The sequence below is a fragment of the Leucoraja erinacea genome, chromosome 29, assembly GCF_028641065.1.
Source record: "Leucoraja erinacea ecotype New England chromosome 29, Leri_hhj_1, whole genome shotgun sequence".
NCBI lineage: Eukaryota > Metazoa > Chordata > Chondrichthyes > Rajiformes > Rajidae > Leucoraja > Leucoraja erinaceus.
The window spans coordinates 15,348,521-15,366,675 of NC_073405.1; the positions used below are offsets into that span (position 1 = coordinate 15,348,521).

An 18,155-nucleotide genomic window follows, 5' to 3' on the forward strand; every position below is an offset into this window, starting at 1 on the left:
AGCTCATTCCAGGTACCAACTACTCTTTTGTAAAATATAATGCCCTTCAGATCCTCATTAAACATTCTCCCTCTCATCTTAAACATATGGTCTCTCTAACCTCCTATGGAAAATAGACACTAGCTTTCCACCCTATCTATGCCTCTCATAATTGTATATACGTCAATCATGTCACCTCTCAGCCTCCTTCACTCCATTGCAAACAGTCCTAGTTTATATAATCTCACCTGATAACCCAAGCCCTGCAATCTAGGCAATGTCTGTGTGAATCTTTCTGTACTTTGTCTAAATAGCTTTCCCATAGTTCCATGACCTGAACTGCACACACATTATTAAAAGATGGATTATGATTTCCTAATTAAAAATGTGTTAGTGAGCTCCCATTTGTTTTTCTTTTGCTTTCTTTATTTAAAACAAAAATCATTCACGTGTGAAGCTGAGAAGCAACCTGATATATATATGTGTGTGTATATATATATATATATATATATATATATACACACACACATACACACACACACACACACATACACACACAGAGACACACACACACACACACACACACACACACACACACACACACACACACACACACACAATGACTAAACTGACTACAAGCGTGCCATTAACTTTGGATTGTCGATTACTTATCATTTGTTTTATAATAGTTAGAAGACTATGACTACAAGGCTCTGGAGCCTAAAGATATGCGCCTTCCACCTCCAATGCCACCTAATGAGAGGCTGCTTGCTGCAGTTGAGGCATTTTATAGTCCGCCATCTCATGACAGACCAAGAAATAGGTAGGAGTCTTGTAAAGCTTACATATCGTCATTGCCCTTCCGGCAGACTGGTAAGAAATGTTTACTATTATCGGTGATCATGCACTGGGTTCAGTAAAAGGAAAACGCTATTAAAGCAGACCATTCTTCTCAAATGCACCATATCAGTATTCATGATGTAAAGTAACTACCTCTTCACTGTCTTCATTCAGCATAACCTCTGTGCCTTTCTTGGCCAATTACTCTCATGCCATCATGTAAATATATATTTTTTGATTTAACCTAATTTTCTCTTTCCTCAGAGGTTTAGAAATAAATCCTTGTATCTTAACATGCGTGAGTGTATTTCTGCAGAGAGAGTTTATTCTGTCTGTGTTTGGTTGGTTTATTCATCCTCACCCTCAGATGGTGCATATTAATTTCCATCTTAAATGTCATTTTTATCTTTTTTTTTGATAATTCACCCCAATTTCATTAACTACAGCCTGTTCTAATGTTACCCATAATTTACTCTGCTTCACATAATAATGTGCTAAAGTAGTATACGCCACAGTCTCTCATAAATTCAGGACTTTGTGTCTTTCTAGCATTGTAGAAATTCGGTCACAGAAAGAGACCATTGTATCAATACTATTGCCACCTGCTCATTGTGTCATACTTTTTTTCTGAGCTCTGTTCCTCCCTTGATTAATTTTATTCCTCTTCACGTATATATTGTTTTTGTAATGGGTGTGGATGATTCTCCTTCAAAAACTGCTTGTGACAATATTTTGCGTACTCTACTACAATTTATAAATTGGAATACCTTTTTACTAATTGCGCAGTAGTTACTCAGATAGTAAGCAAGCACTTAGTAAATCCTTACATTTCCTTGTGCACAAAATCCTGTTTTTCTTGTACCAATTTTTTCCTTTCTGTGTAATGTCTTTTTTGGCTCCAACCAGTGTTTTACACACATGCTCCAGTCTTTACTATACCCCTATTCAATACCATTGTATTATGCTTGTTTTAGTGCTTCTCTACATAGGCGACCACCGCTTTACATCTGCTCAGGTAGTGGAATTTAATGCGGAAGTTAATGTTGTAGCAAATGCGAACATGGATATTTTCTTAATTTTTTTTAAATTGCAGTAGAAAGGAAATGACCAAAGGAGTGAGATTAAATGGCTACATCTGAAAAAGAACTTCCACAGTGATAATGAGTCAAATGGATTATTTTGTGCGACGCAATTCTTTGTGCTACCTCATTAACCTTTCAGTACCTCCATCCAACAGAGAACTTTATTTGCACTGTCAAGAGTCTATTTCCATTCAGTTTTTATTTCTACAAATCATGCTTCACAATTAGGCTCATTACTCTGCTTTTGCAATTTGTTTGCCCAGCCTTGTTCTGTGTCCATTCTCCTGCAGTTCATAAATTCATACAGTGTAGAAACAGGCCCTTCGGCCCAACTTGCCCACGGTGACGAAACATGCCCATCTACACAGCGTGACAGAGGCCCTTTGGCTCTTGATTCTCTTACTCTGGACAAAAGAGTTTACCCAATCTATTCCTCTCGTGCTTTTGAACACCTCTATAGGTTCACCCCCTCATCCTGCTGCGCTCCATGGAATAAAGTCCTAGCCTGCTCAACCTCTCCATATAGCTTGAGTCCTGGCAACATTCTCGTAAATCTTCTCTGCACCCTTTCCAGCTTGACAACATCTTTCTATAACAGTGTGACCAAAACTGAACACAATACTCTAACTGTGGCCGCTCCAACATCTTATATGACTGACTGATGAAGGCCAATGTGCCAAAGCTTTTTTGTCCACCCTATCTACCTGTTTTAATTTCAAGGAACTATGCACTTGCACATAGATCCCTCTGCTCCACAACACTCCCTGGAGCCCTACCACTCATTGTGTAAGTCCTGCCCATGTTAAACTTCCCAAAATGCAACACCTCACATTTCCCTGTATTAAATTTCATCAACCATTCCCTCAGCCCAACTGATCAAGTTCCTGCTGCAATTTTTGACAACCATCTTCACCATCTACAACACCACCCACTTTTGTGGAATCTGCAAACTTCCTTATCATGTGCCATGTAAGTTTTCATCCAAATTATTGATATAGAATGCAAACAACAATGGGCAGCAGTGAACCCAAAGAGATACATTAGTCACAGGCCTCATCACAGTTTGCAGTATGTATCCCTCTGTGCCTCTTACAACTTGTTTACATGCAAGAAATGCAAAACTCCATTCTGTTGATTTCTGGATGGATGGTCGTTCAGTTGCCTGGACTGTGCTAAATTCTGGTTTCCATGTGCAGTGAAGGCTGGGAGCAAAATGGACTCTATGAATTCTTCCGAGCCAAAATGCGAGCACGGAGAAAAAAGGGGCAAGATAAGAGAAACAGGCAAGTATTTGGAAGCAATAAGAGTGAAAGTGGAGATTGCTTTGAAAGCCATTCGAAATATCAAATGTAAACAATTCTTTTAAACTTGTAATAGCTAATAGTTGCATTATGTCAGTTGTATCGTGAGATGTTTTGGCTCTATTTGTAGCTGTTCCTGAACCTGGTGGTGTGGGATTTCAGGCTTCTATACCTCCACCCTGGGGGTAGCAGCATGACCCGGGTGGTGAGGATCTATGATGATACTTGTTATCTTCTTGAGGCCCATACTTCATCTTTCTGCTCACCTTTTGTGATTGATGCATAAGATTACCTAGATTACTCTGTACTCACCTTTGGTAACCTCTCTCCATAGAGGTAACAGTCTATCCTTTGTTTCCTATTACCAAACTGCACAATCTCCCCTTTTGACACTAACCTTAATTTGCCACGAGTTTGCCCACACACTCTATTTATATTGAGACTAGATGCCCTCGTCACATCATGCCCTGTCATCTATTTTAGTGTCATTATCAAACTTTGATACCTTCATTGTTGAGAACAAGATATGACCATTTAATACCTCAGGACTTTTCCACTATTCAATAAAGTTATAGTTAATTTATGACTTAATTCTACATAGCTGCTGGTTTCTCATTTCTCAACATATCTTTGATGAACAAAAGTCTGCAAATCTCACATTTAAAATGAATGATTATTACATGTGATAGTGTTCCAGATTTTTGTTACCATTTGTATTTGAAATTGTTTCCTAACTTCTGAAAGGCTTACTGATTGTGGATTTCTCCACCAACAAAAATCATTTCTATCTACACTTAGTTCTCACTTTTATCTTAAACTTCATTCGAGTCACTGCATCTTTCTCCAAGGAATCCAAAACATGTCTTTGATATCTCTTCTTGAAGTTTAACCCTTGAAGTCAACATTCTTTGCTCCACTTTATCCAATATCTAGAATTGCTCTTGGTGATCTAAATGTCGAACTACAGCTTTATAAACTGTAGCATAACATCAACTTGCTATAATAATGTCTGTAAAACAAAATCCAGTAACACTCTCAATATTTTTTCCGTACCAGTCTGACATTGTAAGGATGTTCATGGTCCAAAGGTTCTGACCTCACATTAGCTAATGTTATGAAATTCATTTGACCAATCACTTATTAATGTTGTGATTTAATGTTGATGTCTGTACAATGAATATCACCTCTCGTGAAGTCAAAGTGTTAAATATAAGGATTTCTTTATCATGTGACTCACTTAAAATATGGTGAAGAATTTCAGCCCTAAAACGTCCTTAAAGTATCCCATGTGTCTCATCCTTCCTAATGCCTTCCCATCAGCCCTACTCTATTGCTTGCTGCTCAGCCAATATTAGTCATGTCAACAAATTGCCACCAATTACATCAACTTCAGCTTTATTGAACATGGTCATCAAATGCCTACCAGAAATTCATAAAAGTAATATCCTGAGATATTCCTCCTTTATTGTGTCTTGAAAAAGTCTAGAATTCCTGCAATATTTGTAATTAATAAGTAGTTCCTCTTCTTCCTGGCAGTTGTGGGAGCTCATGAAAAGATAGTAGAAAGATTTCTGAATTTGTGCAGCTGAGAGATATTCTAATTGACAAAATATGATTCTAATTTCCCATATCTTCCGTGATGCAGAGGTCCGAACACAGCTACACCCGGAACGTTAAAACCAGGAGCCCGTTCAGAACCTCATGAACCTAGTGGACCTAAAGTGGAGAAACGGTTAGTAGAAACTGCGTTTATCAAAGTCTGGACAAGAAACTTATGACTGGGAACATTGTACACACAGTAATGAGGCTTTGGTATGCATGGCTCGACATAATGAGTGAGATAGAGATCACATCAGGAATTGATTAGTAACTGGTTGAAAGGAAGTAGTCTAAAGAGACAAAAATTATTACATTCACTGTGAGACCATTGCAATTATGAAGGAAATACGGGCATGAGCAGATTGTGTCAATCAGCATGTTGAAGTTCACCTGTAATGATGTTTGATGGTGCAATGCCTCATAGCTGGCTGTGTCTGCTCAAGCAGCTTTATTTTTATTTCTTCATAATTTTTTGCACCTTCCGTCCTGTTCTCACAACATCTATGATTCTTTGACTGAAATCATGGTGCTACATGCCTGTCTGTATCTCACCCAATTTGCATTTCTTTATACATTCGCCAGTGCTGTGTTGCTAGAATCTGACTGCTCAATGTCCATGTACACTAAACAGGGGATAATGGGATGTTGTCTGGAACTGAGTGTTTTTGTTGCTTCCCATCTCCCTCATCTTTACGTTGAGGACAAATATCAACCTCCACAAAAATGGAAATGGGAGATAGATTTATGTGACTCCAGTAGTTAATACGTTGTGAATTCATTTGTCTCCTCTGATTAGAGGGAAATTCCATTGCTCACATGGATATGATGTTAGCAGTTGCTGATGTGCATATTTTGTGGGGGTTTACAGATATTTTAAATCGTCTTTCAAATAAAGCACAGGAACTTGTGTTGAGGAAATAATGGGCCGACTGCGCTTGGATTCACTGGAATTTAGATGGATGAGAGAGGATCTTTTAGAAAATTAAAATTCTTAAAGAATTAGGCAGGCTAGATGCAGGAAAAATGTTTCTGATGTTGGGGGAGTCCAGAACCAGGGGTTACAGTTTAAGAATAAGAGGTAGGCCATTTAGGACTGAGATGAAGAAAAACGTCTTCACCTAGAGAGTTGTGAATCTGTGGAATTCTCTGCCACAGAAGGCAGTGGAGGCCGATTCACTGGATGTTTTCTGAGAGAGTTAGATTTAGCTCTTAGGGCTAAAGGGATATGGGGGGTAAAGCAGGAATGGGGTACTGATTTTAGATGATCAGCCATGATCATATTGAATGGTGGTGCTGGTTTGAAGGGCCAATTGGCCTATTCCTGCACCTATTTTTCTATGTTTCTATGCATGCACTTTCTGATAGTTGTTTATTCTGAATTGGGGCTTGAATATCTAAGATGTTGACCGGAAACATTTTCATGTTTGAAATCCTTGCCAGAAGCAGCAAGGTTTCTATAGAATTACATGATGTGGTTTTAGTGAGATGTTGAAAAATGACAGCAGACAACTTGAGTTGTCCACAGTGGTGACTGAAGACTTCTGACACAATTTAAGTTTATCTGAAGCATACCAGCAAGTCCAGCAGTATTGCCTGGCATCAGAAAAGATAATAGCCTTCTGAGCTGATGGAGTCCTTGTGGGACCTCCACTGTGGGTTGTGGTATGAGATTAGGCATCAGGAGAGTCGGGAACTTTTCCGGGTCAGCAATGAAAAATCATTGATTTATGTTTATCATCAAAGTTTGCGATTTCCAAATGACATTAACAATTTAAAAGCTTTGCCACCTGAATACCGTTGTCTTGGACACACCAAAAACTGCAGATGCTGGCTTACAAAGAAAGACACAAAGTGCTGGAGTAACTCAGCGGGTCAGGCAGCATCTCTGTAGAATATTTGATGGGTGACATTTTGGGTCAGGACCCTTCTTAATGTGATAATGGATCCTGACCCGAAACATCACCTATCCATGTTCTCCAGAACTGCTGCCTGACCCATGAGTTACTCCAGCACTTTGTGTCTTACCCTGTTGTCTTGCTAGGTAGGGAATACAATCCCTGAGCTGTAATTCCATTTATATGACTAATTGAGACCTAAATTAGGTAATGTTTTTCATCCAGTGGACGATCGAAGTCCCGCAGTCGGTCACGGAGCAGACGTTCTTCCTCTGGCTCCAGTTCAAGATCTTCACGGTCCTCTGGCTCTTATTCCAGATCGAGATCGCAGTCTCGATCCCGCTCACGTTCTCATTCATATTCTGCTTCACGTTCCAGGTAAGAGCAAAGAAATTGCTTTCTAATCAAGGTACCTTTTTCTTCCCTATTCACATACAGGGTATTTAGCCACTATTGCTAATGTGTGTGGAAAACCTGCAGAAAAGCTCCAATAATCTTGCGCGCTTGGGATAATGCAGGACTGGCAAAGTTTCTGGACAGTTGGATAGGATTCCAATTAATACTTCGACTCACTTTTAATTTACTTTTTTTATGTATTATCCAGTAGTGTAATACATTTTCAGTAAACCAGTTGAGTTTAAAGGGAGGTGGGAAACAAAACCCAATGAGTTTAAATAGAGCGTGGGAATGCGGTCCCTGTGACTTTAAAGGGAGCATGGTAAATGGAGTTCCAGTCAGTTTAAAAGAAGCAGAAGCATGGTTTCTGGAATTGTATAGGAAAGATGGGAATAGTATTCCAATGAGTTTAAAGGGAGGGTGGGGAAGGGGCCCTGCTAACTGAGTTTAATGGATGTGGAAAACATCACCCAGTAAGCCTGGTGCTGCACTAATCCCAATACATTGCTGTGAAGTACCATAAACTATGTTCAAATTTTAAATCTTAAATAATGGTGTCTACAGTCTCAATGCTTTCCTCTTTAAGTCGTAGCAGATCAGGCTCGTCTCGCAGTCAGTCGGGTTCAAGATCTCGCTCACGGTCACGATCGTTCTCACCGGGGAAGAGGCGGGTATCAAGGTCACGTAGCCAGACTCCACCGTAAGTATGTGTAATGATGTATGTTGTTTGAAGCAAGACTTCTCGGTGATTAGCAATAAACCATGGAGAATGTAGGATGTTCAGAACATTCTTTGAGTGATTGAGAAAGAGTGCGTTATTACAGCGGTCTGCACCTATGCTCGTGTTTCCTGTTCTGCACACGTGCTTTCGTGCAGTAACAAAATCATAGGCACAAACCATAGTAACAAGCATTTCCACGTAATCTGTGGCCTGTGATCACAAACATTTTGAACAAGGCTTTAATTTGTGAGAAAAATAAAGCTATTTGTTATTAAAATATTGGACAATGTGAGAATGGAGACTTCAAATGATCAAAATATTTTGTTTAAAAATAACGGGTTTGCAACTGGTAAAGTCATCCCTCAAGTCCGGGCCAATATTTATCTCTCTTATCATCCCCAGGGGACAGGTAGAGTCATTGTTTCATTGACTCCCATGGCCATCTGACTCCCATGGCTATCTGGACTACACCTCTTCCCACCCTACTCCCAATTCCTCCGTCTGCGCCGCATCTACACCCACGATGAGGTGTTCCACACCAGGATATCAGGGATGTCCTCATTCTTCAAGGAATAATGGATGGGATTTATATAGCGCCTTTCTAGATACTCAAGGTGCTTGAATGGGGGTTCCCCTCTTCTACTATAGATGAGGATCTCACCAGGGTCTCTTCTATACCCCGTAACTCTGCTCTCACTCCCCACTCGTAACAAGGGCAGAGTCCCCCTTGTCCTCCTCACCTTCCACCCTACCAGCCGTCACATACAACAAATAATCCTCCGACATTTTCGCCACCTCCAATGGGATCCCACCACCGGCCACGTCTTCCCATCTCCTCCCCTGTCTGCTTTCCGAAGAGACCGCTCCCTCCGTAACTTTTCCCACACAAACCACCCCATCTCCTGGCATTTTCCTTTGTAACCGCAGGAAATGCTACACTTAGCGCTTTACCTCCCCCCTTGACTCCATTCAAGGACCCAAGTAGTCTTTCCAGGTGCGGCAGAAGTTCACCTGCACCTTCTCCAACCTCATCTATTGCAACCGCTGCTCTGGGTGTCAGCTGCTCTACATCGGTGAGACCAATCGAAGGTTTGGCGATTGCATCGCCCAACATCTCTGCTCGGTTCGCATTAACCTAGCTGATCTCCCGGTGGCTCAAGCACTTCAATTCCCCCTTCCATTCCGATTCTGACCTTTCTGTCCTGGGCTTCCTCCATGGCCAGAGTGAGGACCACCGTAAATTGGAGGAGCACCACCTCCTATTTCGCAAAACTTGGACTTTAATTAATTTCTTAGTAGGGATATCTTGTGAAAGAGCACGAGGTTACGTGTTGATCTTTATGCTGATCACATTGCAATAAAGATAGCTGATTGCCCCTGTAGATCTTCAGTCCAAGATGTACGCTCCTTGTCACATCTGTAACCTTGAGTTATCGCCCGGGTATTATCATCCCCAGGTAGTCTGTCCAGCAGAGAAATCACGTGACACAGTTTGATCACAAGTACTTCACACTTGGGAGAAAATTATTGTGTTCAGTTGGTGTGTTCTTCTGTGTGGTTTCCTTTGCTTCTCATGATTCAAAATAATTCACTGTTCATAATCTATTGTCGACACATTGTCAAAAAATTCTTCCTATTCCCTATTTCTACTTTTACAGGAAATGTTACTGTTTATTTAATACGCCAGTGACTTGTGTGGAGTGAGGCACCCATCTTATGTAGAAACATTGAAAAATAGGTGCAGTAGGCCATTTGACCCTTCGAGCCATCACCGCCATTCAATATGATCATGGCTGATCATCTAAAATCAGTACCCCGTTCCTGTTTTTCCCCATATCCTTTGATTTCTTTAGCCCTAAGAGCCAAATCTAACTCTCTTTTGAAACCATCCAGTGAATGGCCTCCACTGTCTTCTGTGGCAGATAATTCTACCGATTCACAACTCTCTAGGTGAAAGAAAAAAAAGTCCTAATCTCAGTCCTAAAACTCCTACCCCTTATTCTTAAACTGTGACCCCTGGTTCTAGACGACCCTGACATCAGGAACATTTTTCCTGCATCTAGCCTGTCCAATTCCTTAAGAATTTTATATGTTTCTATAAAATTCCCTCTCATCCTTCTAAATTCCAGTGAATACAAGCCCAGTCGACCCATTCTTTCAGCATATGTCAGTCCCGCCATCCCTGGAATTAACCTGGTGAACCTACGCTGCACTCCCTCAATAGCAATAATGTCCTTCCTTAACTTAGGAGACCAAAATTGCACACAGTACTCCAGGTGCGGTCTCACCAGGGCCCTGTACAACTGCAGTAGGACCTCCTTGTTTCTAAACTCAAATCCTCTCGCAGTGAAGGCCAACATGCCATTAGCTTTCTTCACTGCCTGCTGTACCCGCATGCTTACTTTCCGTGACGGATGTACAAGCACACCCAGGTCTCATTGCACCTCCCCTTTTCCTGATCTGACACCATTCAAATAATAATCTGCCTTCCTGTTCTTGCCACCAAAGTGTATAACCAAAGTGCAGGCTTAAAATACTGCACTGTTCATCAGTTATGTGAGGTACTCTGTTACTTGAATTTACACTTCCCATTCACTCGTAATCAATACATTTTTAGGTGGAAATCTGTCCAAACATGTCCCATCACATATCTTGTGCATTGTGCTTTCATCCAAAATTCTCCGATATCTACTTCTGGTGTGATTCTTGGTGACTTGGTCTCAGATTATTCGGGGAACCAGCCATGTGCCTTTGTTCACAAGTAAAAAGTGTTTTAGCATCTTTCTAGCTCTTGTCATATACGAGTTGTAAACTGTGCATTTGGATTAATTTATTAATGTGTTCTCTTGTAGAACCACCACTGGACTTGGCAGTGATTCTGCCTCTCTCACACCTGATTACAGACTGGGAGAGGAAAACAAAGGCCATCAGCTGTTAATGAAGATGGGTATGGTTGACTCTGCTTTCAATTATGAATTTCCCAGTAATTCTATTTAGGGGCCAGAGGTTCCCATGTTATTACTTCTGAACTGGAAAGTTAATTTCTGGTAAGCTAAACTAGGGTGCTCCAAAAAGTCGGATAACAATGTAAGTCAGCAATTAGACACTGTAAAGTTTTTTTTTTTTAATACATTTTTGAGTATTTAGACCTTGAATCACCCACTTTAAATTTTCTGAGAGATATATAAATTAATTAAAAATGGCAAACTGTGCTTGATGAGAAATGCAATGCTAAATAAGCCACCAGATAATTGAAGTCACTAGAACTAAAATGCATGTGAACGTACAAGTGCTCCATACTTGAGAGTCATTAGATTGTTTGGTCTTTTCCAGGTTGGAGTGGATCAGGAGGACTTGGAGCAAAGGAGCAAGGTATCCAGGACCCAATTAAAGGAGGAGAAATCCGTGATAAGTGGGACCAGTATAAAGGAGTAGGGGTCCCACTCGACGATCCGTATGAGAATTATCGAAGAAATAAGAGCTACTCCTTCATAGCTCGGATGAAAGCAAGAGATGAAAGTAAGTGGGATCAGTGAATTGAGTCCCACGTTTGTGACTGAGCTGCCGCTTGTGCTACTGTCAACTTTGGAGGATTTTGTATCCAAAACTCTGCTGCTCTTGCCTGAACCATCCACGAATATCGTTCATTGACACCTCTGAACATTCATTGGCTCTAAATTAAGCAATGCCTTTATTTTATAATTTCCACCTTTGATTTCACAGATATGTCAATGGCCTCACAACTCCCTGATTTTGTAATCTCCTGCAGCCTACAATCTATCTGTGCTTCTCATTTTTTGGCCTATTTATTGTCCATAATTTAATAACATCACCATTGGCAACCATGTCTCAACTGCTACAGCCAGTGATCCTTTGTCTACTCTCTGTCTTCCTTCATGCTACATTTTTGTCCAAGTTTTTGTTTATCTTCTTAGTTCTCTGTTAAATTTTGATGAATACACCTATGTTGGATATTAATTTGTTTAGCGACACAACATGCAAAATATAAATACAGGCTGATGCTTTGTTTAGTGCATCATTTGTAAATATTGCTGAATCTTTGTTTCAAGTGACATGTCCTCATATCTCTTAATATCTTCTACAGCACGAGCTGTCCGATGTGATGCTTTCTTTACCTAGCAAGCCCCCATATTCAAAGAGTCTGGTAGAAACTGCAGATGCGAGTTTACAAAAGACGCAAAGTGCTGAAATAACTCAGCGGGTCTGCAGCATCTCCGGAGAACATAAATCCTGACCTAAAACCTCACCTATCCATATTCTACAGAAATGCTGCCTGATCTGCTGAGTTTGTCCAGCCCTTTGTGTCTTCAAACAGTATGATGTTTGATTAGAAGCTGCGCTTTATGGCCCTGATGTTTGAGTCTGGTCTTCTCTGGTCCTGAATGAGCAGAAGAAAACTGATGACTTAGCTATCCACTCTCGAATGCCTTCATCATCATCATACTAAGTTCCTGCAGTAAGAATGGGACTTGTAAGAAATATGACTGTTTCCTACTCTTGGGAATTCATCCGGTTTGATGTCCAATTTGAATTGGTGTGCCTAATGTTGTAGACAAATTGGGGTTGGCCAATGGTTTCACTTGAACTTTACCAGTTACTTTTCAACATAATTCTCATTTTATCCACTCTCACTTATTTACTGATGTGTTTAGTGATAATATTGTGGAGATTCTTTGTTATTAATTACGTTACATATTGTGTTTCCTGTCAACAGAAAATAATGTCATTTGACCCATCTAGTTGATGGTGGCTCTGAATGCTCATTTCCCTGCATCCTACTCGCACACGTTCCCATTGATATTCCCAATTTCCCCAATCACTTGCGTCAAGGGTAGTTTACCTCTTTGGGAAGTGGGAGGAATCCGGAGCACCCAGAGGAACCACACTTGGTCACAGGGAGAAGGTACAAACTCCCCAAAGACAGCACCAGGGGGTAAAGATCAAACTTGGTTCACTGGAACTGTGGTACTAACTACAGTTCTTCTGTGCCACTCTGTTACATGTTTATAAAATTAACATATGGGTTATGAGCTATTTCAAAAAAAATGTATTGGGAGTATACTTTTGCCTTTTGTGACAGCAGAAGATTTTTAACCTATTTTCAAATAAGAATTTATCACATACCATTTATAAAGCCATTGTTGGGAATTTAATATTTGCATTATTTTTCCATGTCACTGCAGTGAAGAAGGAGATTCAGGAGCAGCCGCCGCCGCCGGAGTGAAGTCTGCAAGAGAAGACAAAGCTGTTCTGCTTTAGATGGTGGCATCACTCCTATAAACTCAATAAGGACATAAACACCCAAGCTGGACTGATTGATCACAGGGCTGGGGTTTAGGGGTGGGGACGGGGTAGGGCCTTTCATGCTTGAGGGGCTGAGACAGGAGCAAAGGACTAGATTCCTAAAGAATCTCATTGTAGATCTGAATATACTCCCTTTCAATTGCGTTACCTGCTTAACAATGATGTGTTTTTCCCTGTTTTTTTTTTTAAGTGAAGCAGTGTGAAATTGTGAGCATCAGTGATAGGATGAGAATTTTTATACTGACGAATTGTAATGTTTATGTTGGCCTAAAATAGGACACCTTGATAGTGTCCTCTGTGATGTTCAAAGGAAAGACTCTGAACTCTTGAAGTGTTTTCACATGCCCTTTTGTGTTCAGTTACAGGGAGTTGTATCTGAATTGTTAATAGTCTCTTGTTTGATCATCATCTAGATTAGACATGATGTAATAACTTCTGTGGATCATTTTAATATTTTCACCGGAACTGCAGAAGTTTCTCGATTGGTAATTTCTTCGTAATTAAACACATTATGTTTATTGTGAACACTTGCATTTTGCGTTTGATGCTGAGGAATATTTTATCCAAACTGATAACGCAGCTTATAGTGAAGCCCACCTCAAACAAACTAATTTGTATGACAGGAGGATGATGAATTTACAGAACTTGCCTTTATGTAACGGAACAATACAGCACAGCAACAGGCCCTTTGAAGGATGCCAGTGTCAAACTCGATGCTGTATTAAACTAATTCCTTCTGCCTGCACATGATCCTATTCCTTGCATATTCATGGGCTTATATAAAACCTCTTCAACACCACTGGAGAATCCACCACCACCCAGGAAAAGCATTCCAGGCATCCACCACTCTCCGTGTGCAAAACCTGCCTTACACAGGACCTTTAAATTTTCACGACCTTAAGGCTATACCTTCTTGTCTTTCCACCCTGGGTGAAAAAGGTTCTGACTGTCTATGCTTTTCATAATTGAATAATCTTCTATCAGGTCTCCCCTCAGCTTCTGACGTTCCCAGAGAAAATAATCCAAGTCAGTGCAACCTCCCCTTAGAGCAAATACCCTCTAATCCAGGCAGCATCCTGGGAAACCAATTCTATATCCTCCCCAAAGCCTCCACATCCTTTTTTAAATGGGGCAACCAGAAAGCACACAATATTCAAAATGGGGCTTAATCAGGTTTAATAAATCTGCAACGTGATTTCCTGACTCGTATACTCAATGCCCCGACTGATGAACGTAAGCATACCATAAGGCTTCTTTACAAATCTATCTGTGCTGCTTTCAGGGAGCTATAGACTTCACCACTAACCGCAACTTCACCAATGTTCATGTCTTCCTGCAGTAAACTCATTTCTAAAATCTTTCAACATCCAATTTTTGAATGTTTTGAAGAGGTGGCTTGTTTGTGGATGTTTGGGCTACACATTAATTCCAGTACATTGTGTTATACAAATGTATAAATATTAGCTAGTTTAGTATGCAGTTGAGATCCTTTTTAGAACATTAGGGATGTCATAAGACCCTTGAACAGTTGAAGAGCCTAATTACAACAGAACTAAATATTGACCAGGACTAGTGATGGGTGTGTTCAACCGCCCTTGTCTGGGAATCAATACTGTAGAATTGAGTAGTTTGGTCCACCTGGTTCTTGCAGCCTCTTCACTCCACATGCCATATCATTCTGTTTACCTTTGTGTTTTGATCAAGCCTTATTTTAAACATATTTGTAACATTTAGTTTGACTGATTTCCTTATTAGTGACTTTCACATAAAACCATCTTGGGTTCCGGAGAGTTCTGTCAAAAACTGCGTATACTTTGCGGTCACAAATCACCTTGAAAGAGAGGCACGGTGTGGTCTGTACAGTGGCATTCTTGAGTTTGAAGCCAACTCAATATTTGGAATGTCATTAAATGAGCTCTTAATCATTCAGCCTGACATTGGCATTGCGAGGGGATGAGTTTAGACATCATTACAGCAGGGAGAGGAGGCTGGGATAATCATTCTCATCCACCTGATCGGATGTTCCAATTTGAGCCAGTTGAAATCCACAATTAATCCCTGAATAAATACATGATGGGTCTCTGTCCCAAACATTATGGAGGGCACTCTATTAACCAAAGATAATTCATGAACATAACATTAGTTGTTGTGGTTTGAAATTGTTCTGAAGAATTTGGGTGGGTCCTTGAGGGAATGTGCTCTCTTGAAAGGTGCTTTGAATCTAAAGGTCGACCGATTTGGACACTGACCAGACTCTTGAGACACCTGGGTTGTTCTGTAGTCCCACCGTGATGCAAACGTCTGACTTCCCTTGAGGTTTTTAGAACTTTTATAGCTCTATTATCAATGGGATGGGAAAGCTAGCCTTAATTAGACTGTGGTGAATTTTAAATGACTACAGGTAATCACAAAGCAATGTATTCCCAGTGGGGTTATAAAATGTGGATTTTAGCCAGTATCCATGTTTTGTGAGGTGAACAACAGTAAAGTGAACTGTCATTCCATTGTAACTATTTGTACGTTGAAGTCTGCAGCCATGGTGCTGACAGCAAATGTATTTTCCACTTGCTCTGAAGATACGGCAGACTTGAGAGGAGCCATTCCTTTGATAATTGAGGGTAATTAAACCTCAACCTCGAGTTTTCAGGGCTACATATAAATGGTACCATCTATTGTGCGCCTGCTGTGAATTAAAAGCTTATTAAAAGGTTTCTCCAATTTGGCTAGACTATTGGGAGATCATTAAAGTATGACCCGCCATTTTGGGAGGAGTGAGTTTGGCATTGGAGGCTACACCTCCAGCAAGCAGTTGATGGAACCGTGCTAATCTGGATTTTGGCATTGACAATGGACTGATTTGTACACATCAACAGTATTAAATGTATGAGTGTTCATGAGCCACAACATCTGAAGAGTCTCGACCCGAAACATCACCCATTCCTTCTCTCCAGAGATGCTGCCTATCCCACTGAGTTACTCCAGCTTTTTGTGTCTACATCAATATTTCCGGTGATTGTCAACAAGGCTCAGTGAGTCTAGGAAATGGATGAAATACTGAATCTCAACAGTTCGACAACACGCGTCTATGCAGGAGTATCTGCTGCTGCCCCAGCCTCCAGGTAATGGGTTATTCATTGCCATCAAGAGGGTCTCATCTTCTCCCACTATTGTGGACAGAAGCACAGTAACTTGAAATTAAGATCAGTTTACAGGTTGAATAATTTTTCAAAGCTGGAAATGTGTGCTTTTGTATAGAAATGATTGCCAGCTTTTCTCTGTGATTTTACTGTTTGAAAGTAAAGTTTAAAGTTAGCCTATGATTTTTATTCCAGAAGATTAGTGCCAGTCATCTCCATTCATATTGTGAAGGTGCAGTAAAGAATATCTCACCAAACATTCCTATCAGATTAACTATTGTGTTAATACATTTTAGTTCTGTGTAATTTAACTATATTTAAAATCGTATTGTATTACATTGGTATATAATTAGGACATTTAATATTTCAAAAGGGCAAAACGTGGTGGTCAGCCCATTTGACCTCTTATGATTAAGAGATGGCAACTAAATCTGATATGCTACATCATTCACTCAAATGAAGAACTATGTACAAAAAAACCAAATATATTCCGATCATTTACCATCCCGAGAATTATCAATGGTGTTATGAAGCAGCACTTACCAGTAACTTATTCACCAATGCTCGGTTGGGTTGTACCATTAAAAAAACATGGTTGAGTGTGGACAAAACAGTCAAATTCCAGAGACAAGACTGACTCCTCAACATCCTCAAGAAAAACTGATTTTAAAACAAAGTCAATAAATGTCAGAGAGAAAGCAAATTCTATTGCCTGGACGTTTTGCTAACTCAAAGGAAGATGGGTATTACTGTTCGAGGCTTCTAAGTTATCTTGGCCTCGGGATATTGCTGCACTTATTTTATCGTCAGTGTCCTAGGTCTGGCCATCTTCAGTTGGTTCTTTGAAGATCTTCCATCACAAATCAAAAGAAGTAATGTTTGCAAATAATTGCATAGCCTTCAGTTTTATTTGCAGCTTCTCAAATCTGGAAGGCATTTGTGATCAGGCTGAACATGGACATATAACAATTGTGATGGCCAATGACTCTCCAACAGGAGACAATTCAACTTGCTATCGTCAAATATCAGCAGCAGAACAATAGACAATAGGTGCAGGACGCCCTTCAAGCCAACACTGCCATGCAATGTGATCACGGCTGATCATCCACAATCCACAACCCCGTTCCTGCCTTCTCCCCATATCCCCTAACTCCGCTATTTTTAAGAGCCCTATCTATCTCTCTTGAAAGTTTCCAGAGAGAATCTCTGTTCTAAATGGCTTAGCCCTTATTCTTAAACTGTGGCCCCTGGTTCTGGATTCACCCAACATTGGGAACATGTTTCCTGCAATATTGAATCCCACACTTTGTATAATTGTCGTTCAAGCTTCTTTACCTCATTTAGAAAATTTACAATGTTACAGTTTGGACCAAACCACTGGCTCTTGTTAATTATTTTCTTATAATTCTACTTTGGGGACACAAGATGCAGATGCTGGAATCTTGAGCAATGAAAAAAACTATTTGCTAGAGGAACTCATTAGGTCAGGCAGTGTCTGTTAAGAGAAATGGCCGATCGAGTAATACAGTGTGGATACAGGCCCTTTGGCCCAACTTGCCCACGCTGGCCAATATGTCCCAGCTGCAACAGTACCACCTGCCTGATGTTTTTCATCAGGACCTTTCTTCATAATGGGGGTAAAGGAGAGAAAGCATATGGAGGTGATGGGAAAAGGTGGAGTAAGAGGTGGAAGTGATAGGTGGATCCAGGTAAGGAGGGTTGATTGGCAGATGTGTCAGGTGAGGAATAGGAGGGGATAATGATCAAGTCTGGAGGGGAAAAGCGGTGAAGGTGGAAAGACAAAGGGTGTAAATGGTGGATTGTAATGAGAAAATAAGGTGGAGAATGAAATGTCAAGAGTGTCATATGTCCCGGACGGG

The 18,155-nt window shown here is 40.5% G+C and overlaps 1 protein-coding gene across 4 annotated transcripts in view; it reads left to right on the plus strand.

Annotated features, from left to right (window-relative positions):
* Nucleotides 1-13,663, plus strand: part of cherp (calcium homeostasis endoplasmic reticulum protein) — a 61,528-nt gene extending 47,865 nt beyond the window's left edge. For 3 of the 4 annotated variants that reach the window (XM_055658721.1, XM_055658722.1, XM_055658725.1), the window contains exons 12-19: nucleotides 669-802; nucleotides 3,098-3,184; nucleotides 4,848-4,934; nucleotides 6,922-7,074; nucleotides 7,679-7,792; nucleotides 10,666-10,760; nucleotides 11,147-11,332; nucleotides 13,008-13,663. In XM_055658721.1, the coding sequence (XP_055514696.1) occupies nucleotides 669-802; nucleotides 3,098-3,184; nucleotides 4,848-4,934; nucleotides 6,922-7,074; nucleotides 7,679-7,792; nucleotides 10,666-10,760; nucleotides 11,147-11,332; nucleotides 13,008-13,093 (942 nt within the window). In that variant the 3' untranslated portion in view covers nucleotides 13,094-13,663. The remainder of the gene's footprint in view (nucleotides 1-668; nucleotides 803-3,097; nucleotides 3,185-4,847; nucleotides 4,935-6,921; nucleotides 7,075-7,678; nucleotides 7,793-10,665; nucleotides 10,761-11,146; nucleotides 11,333-13,007) is intronic. The other variant, XM_055658723.1, reaches the window with a different exon arrangement.
* The last annotated feature ends 4,492 nt before the right edge of the window (nucleotides 13,664-18,155 follow it).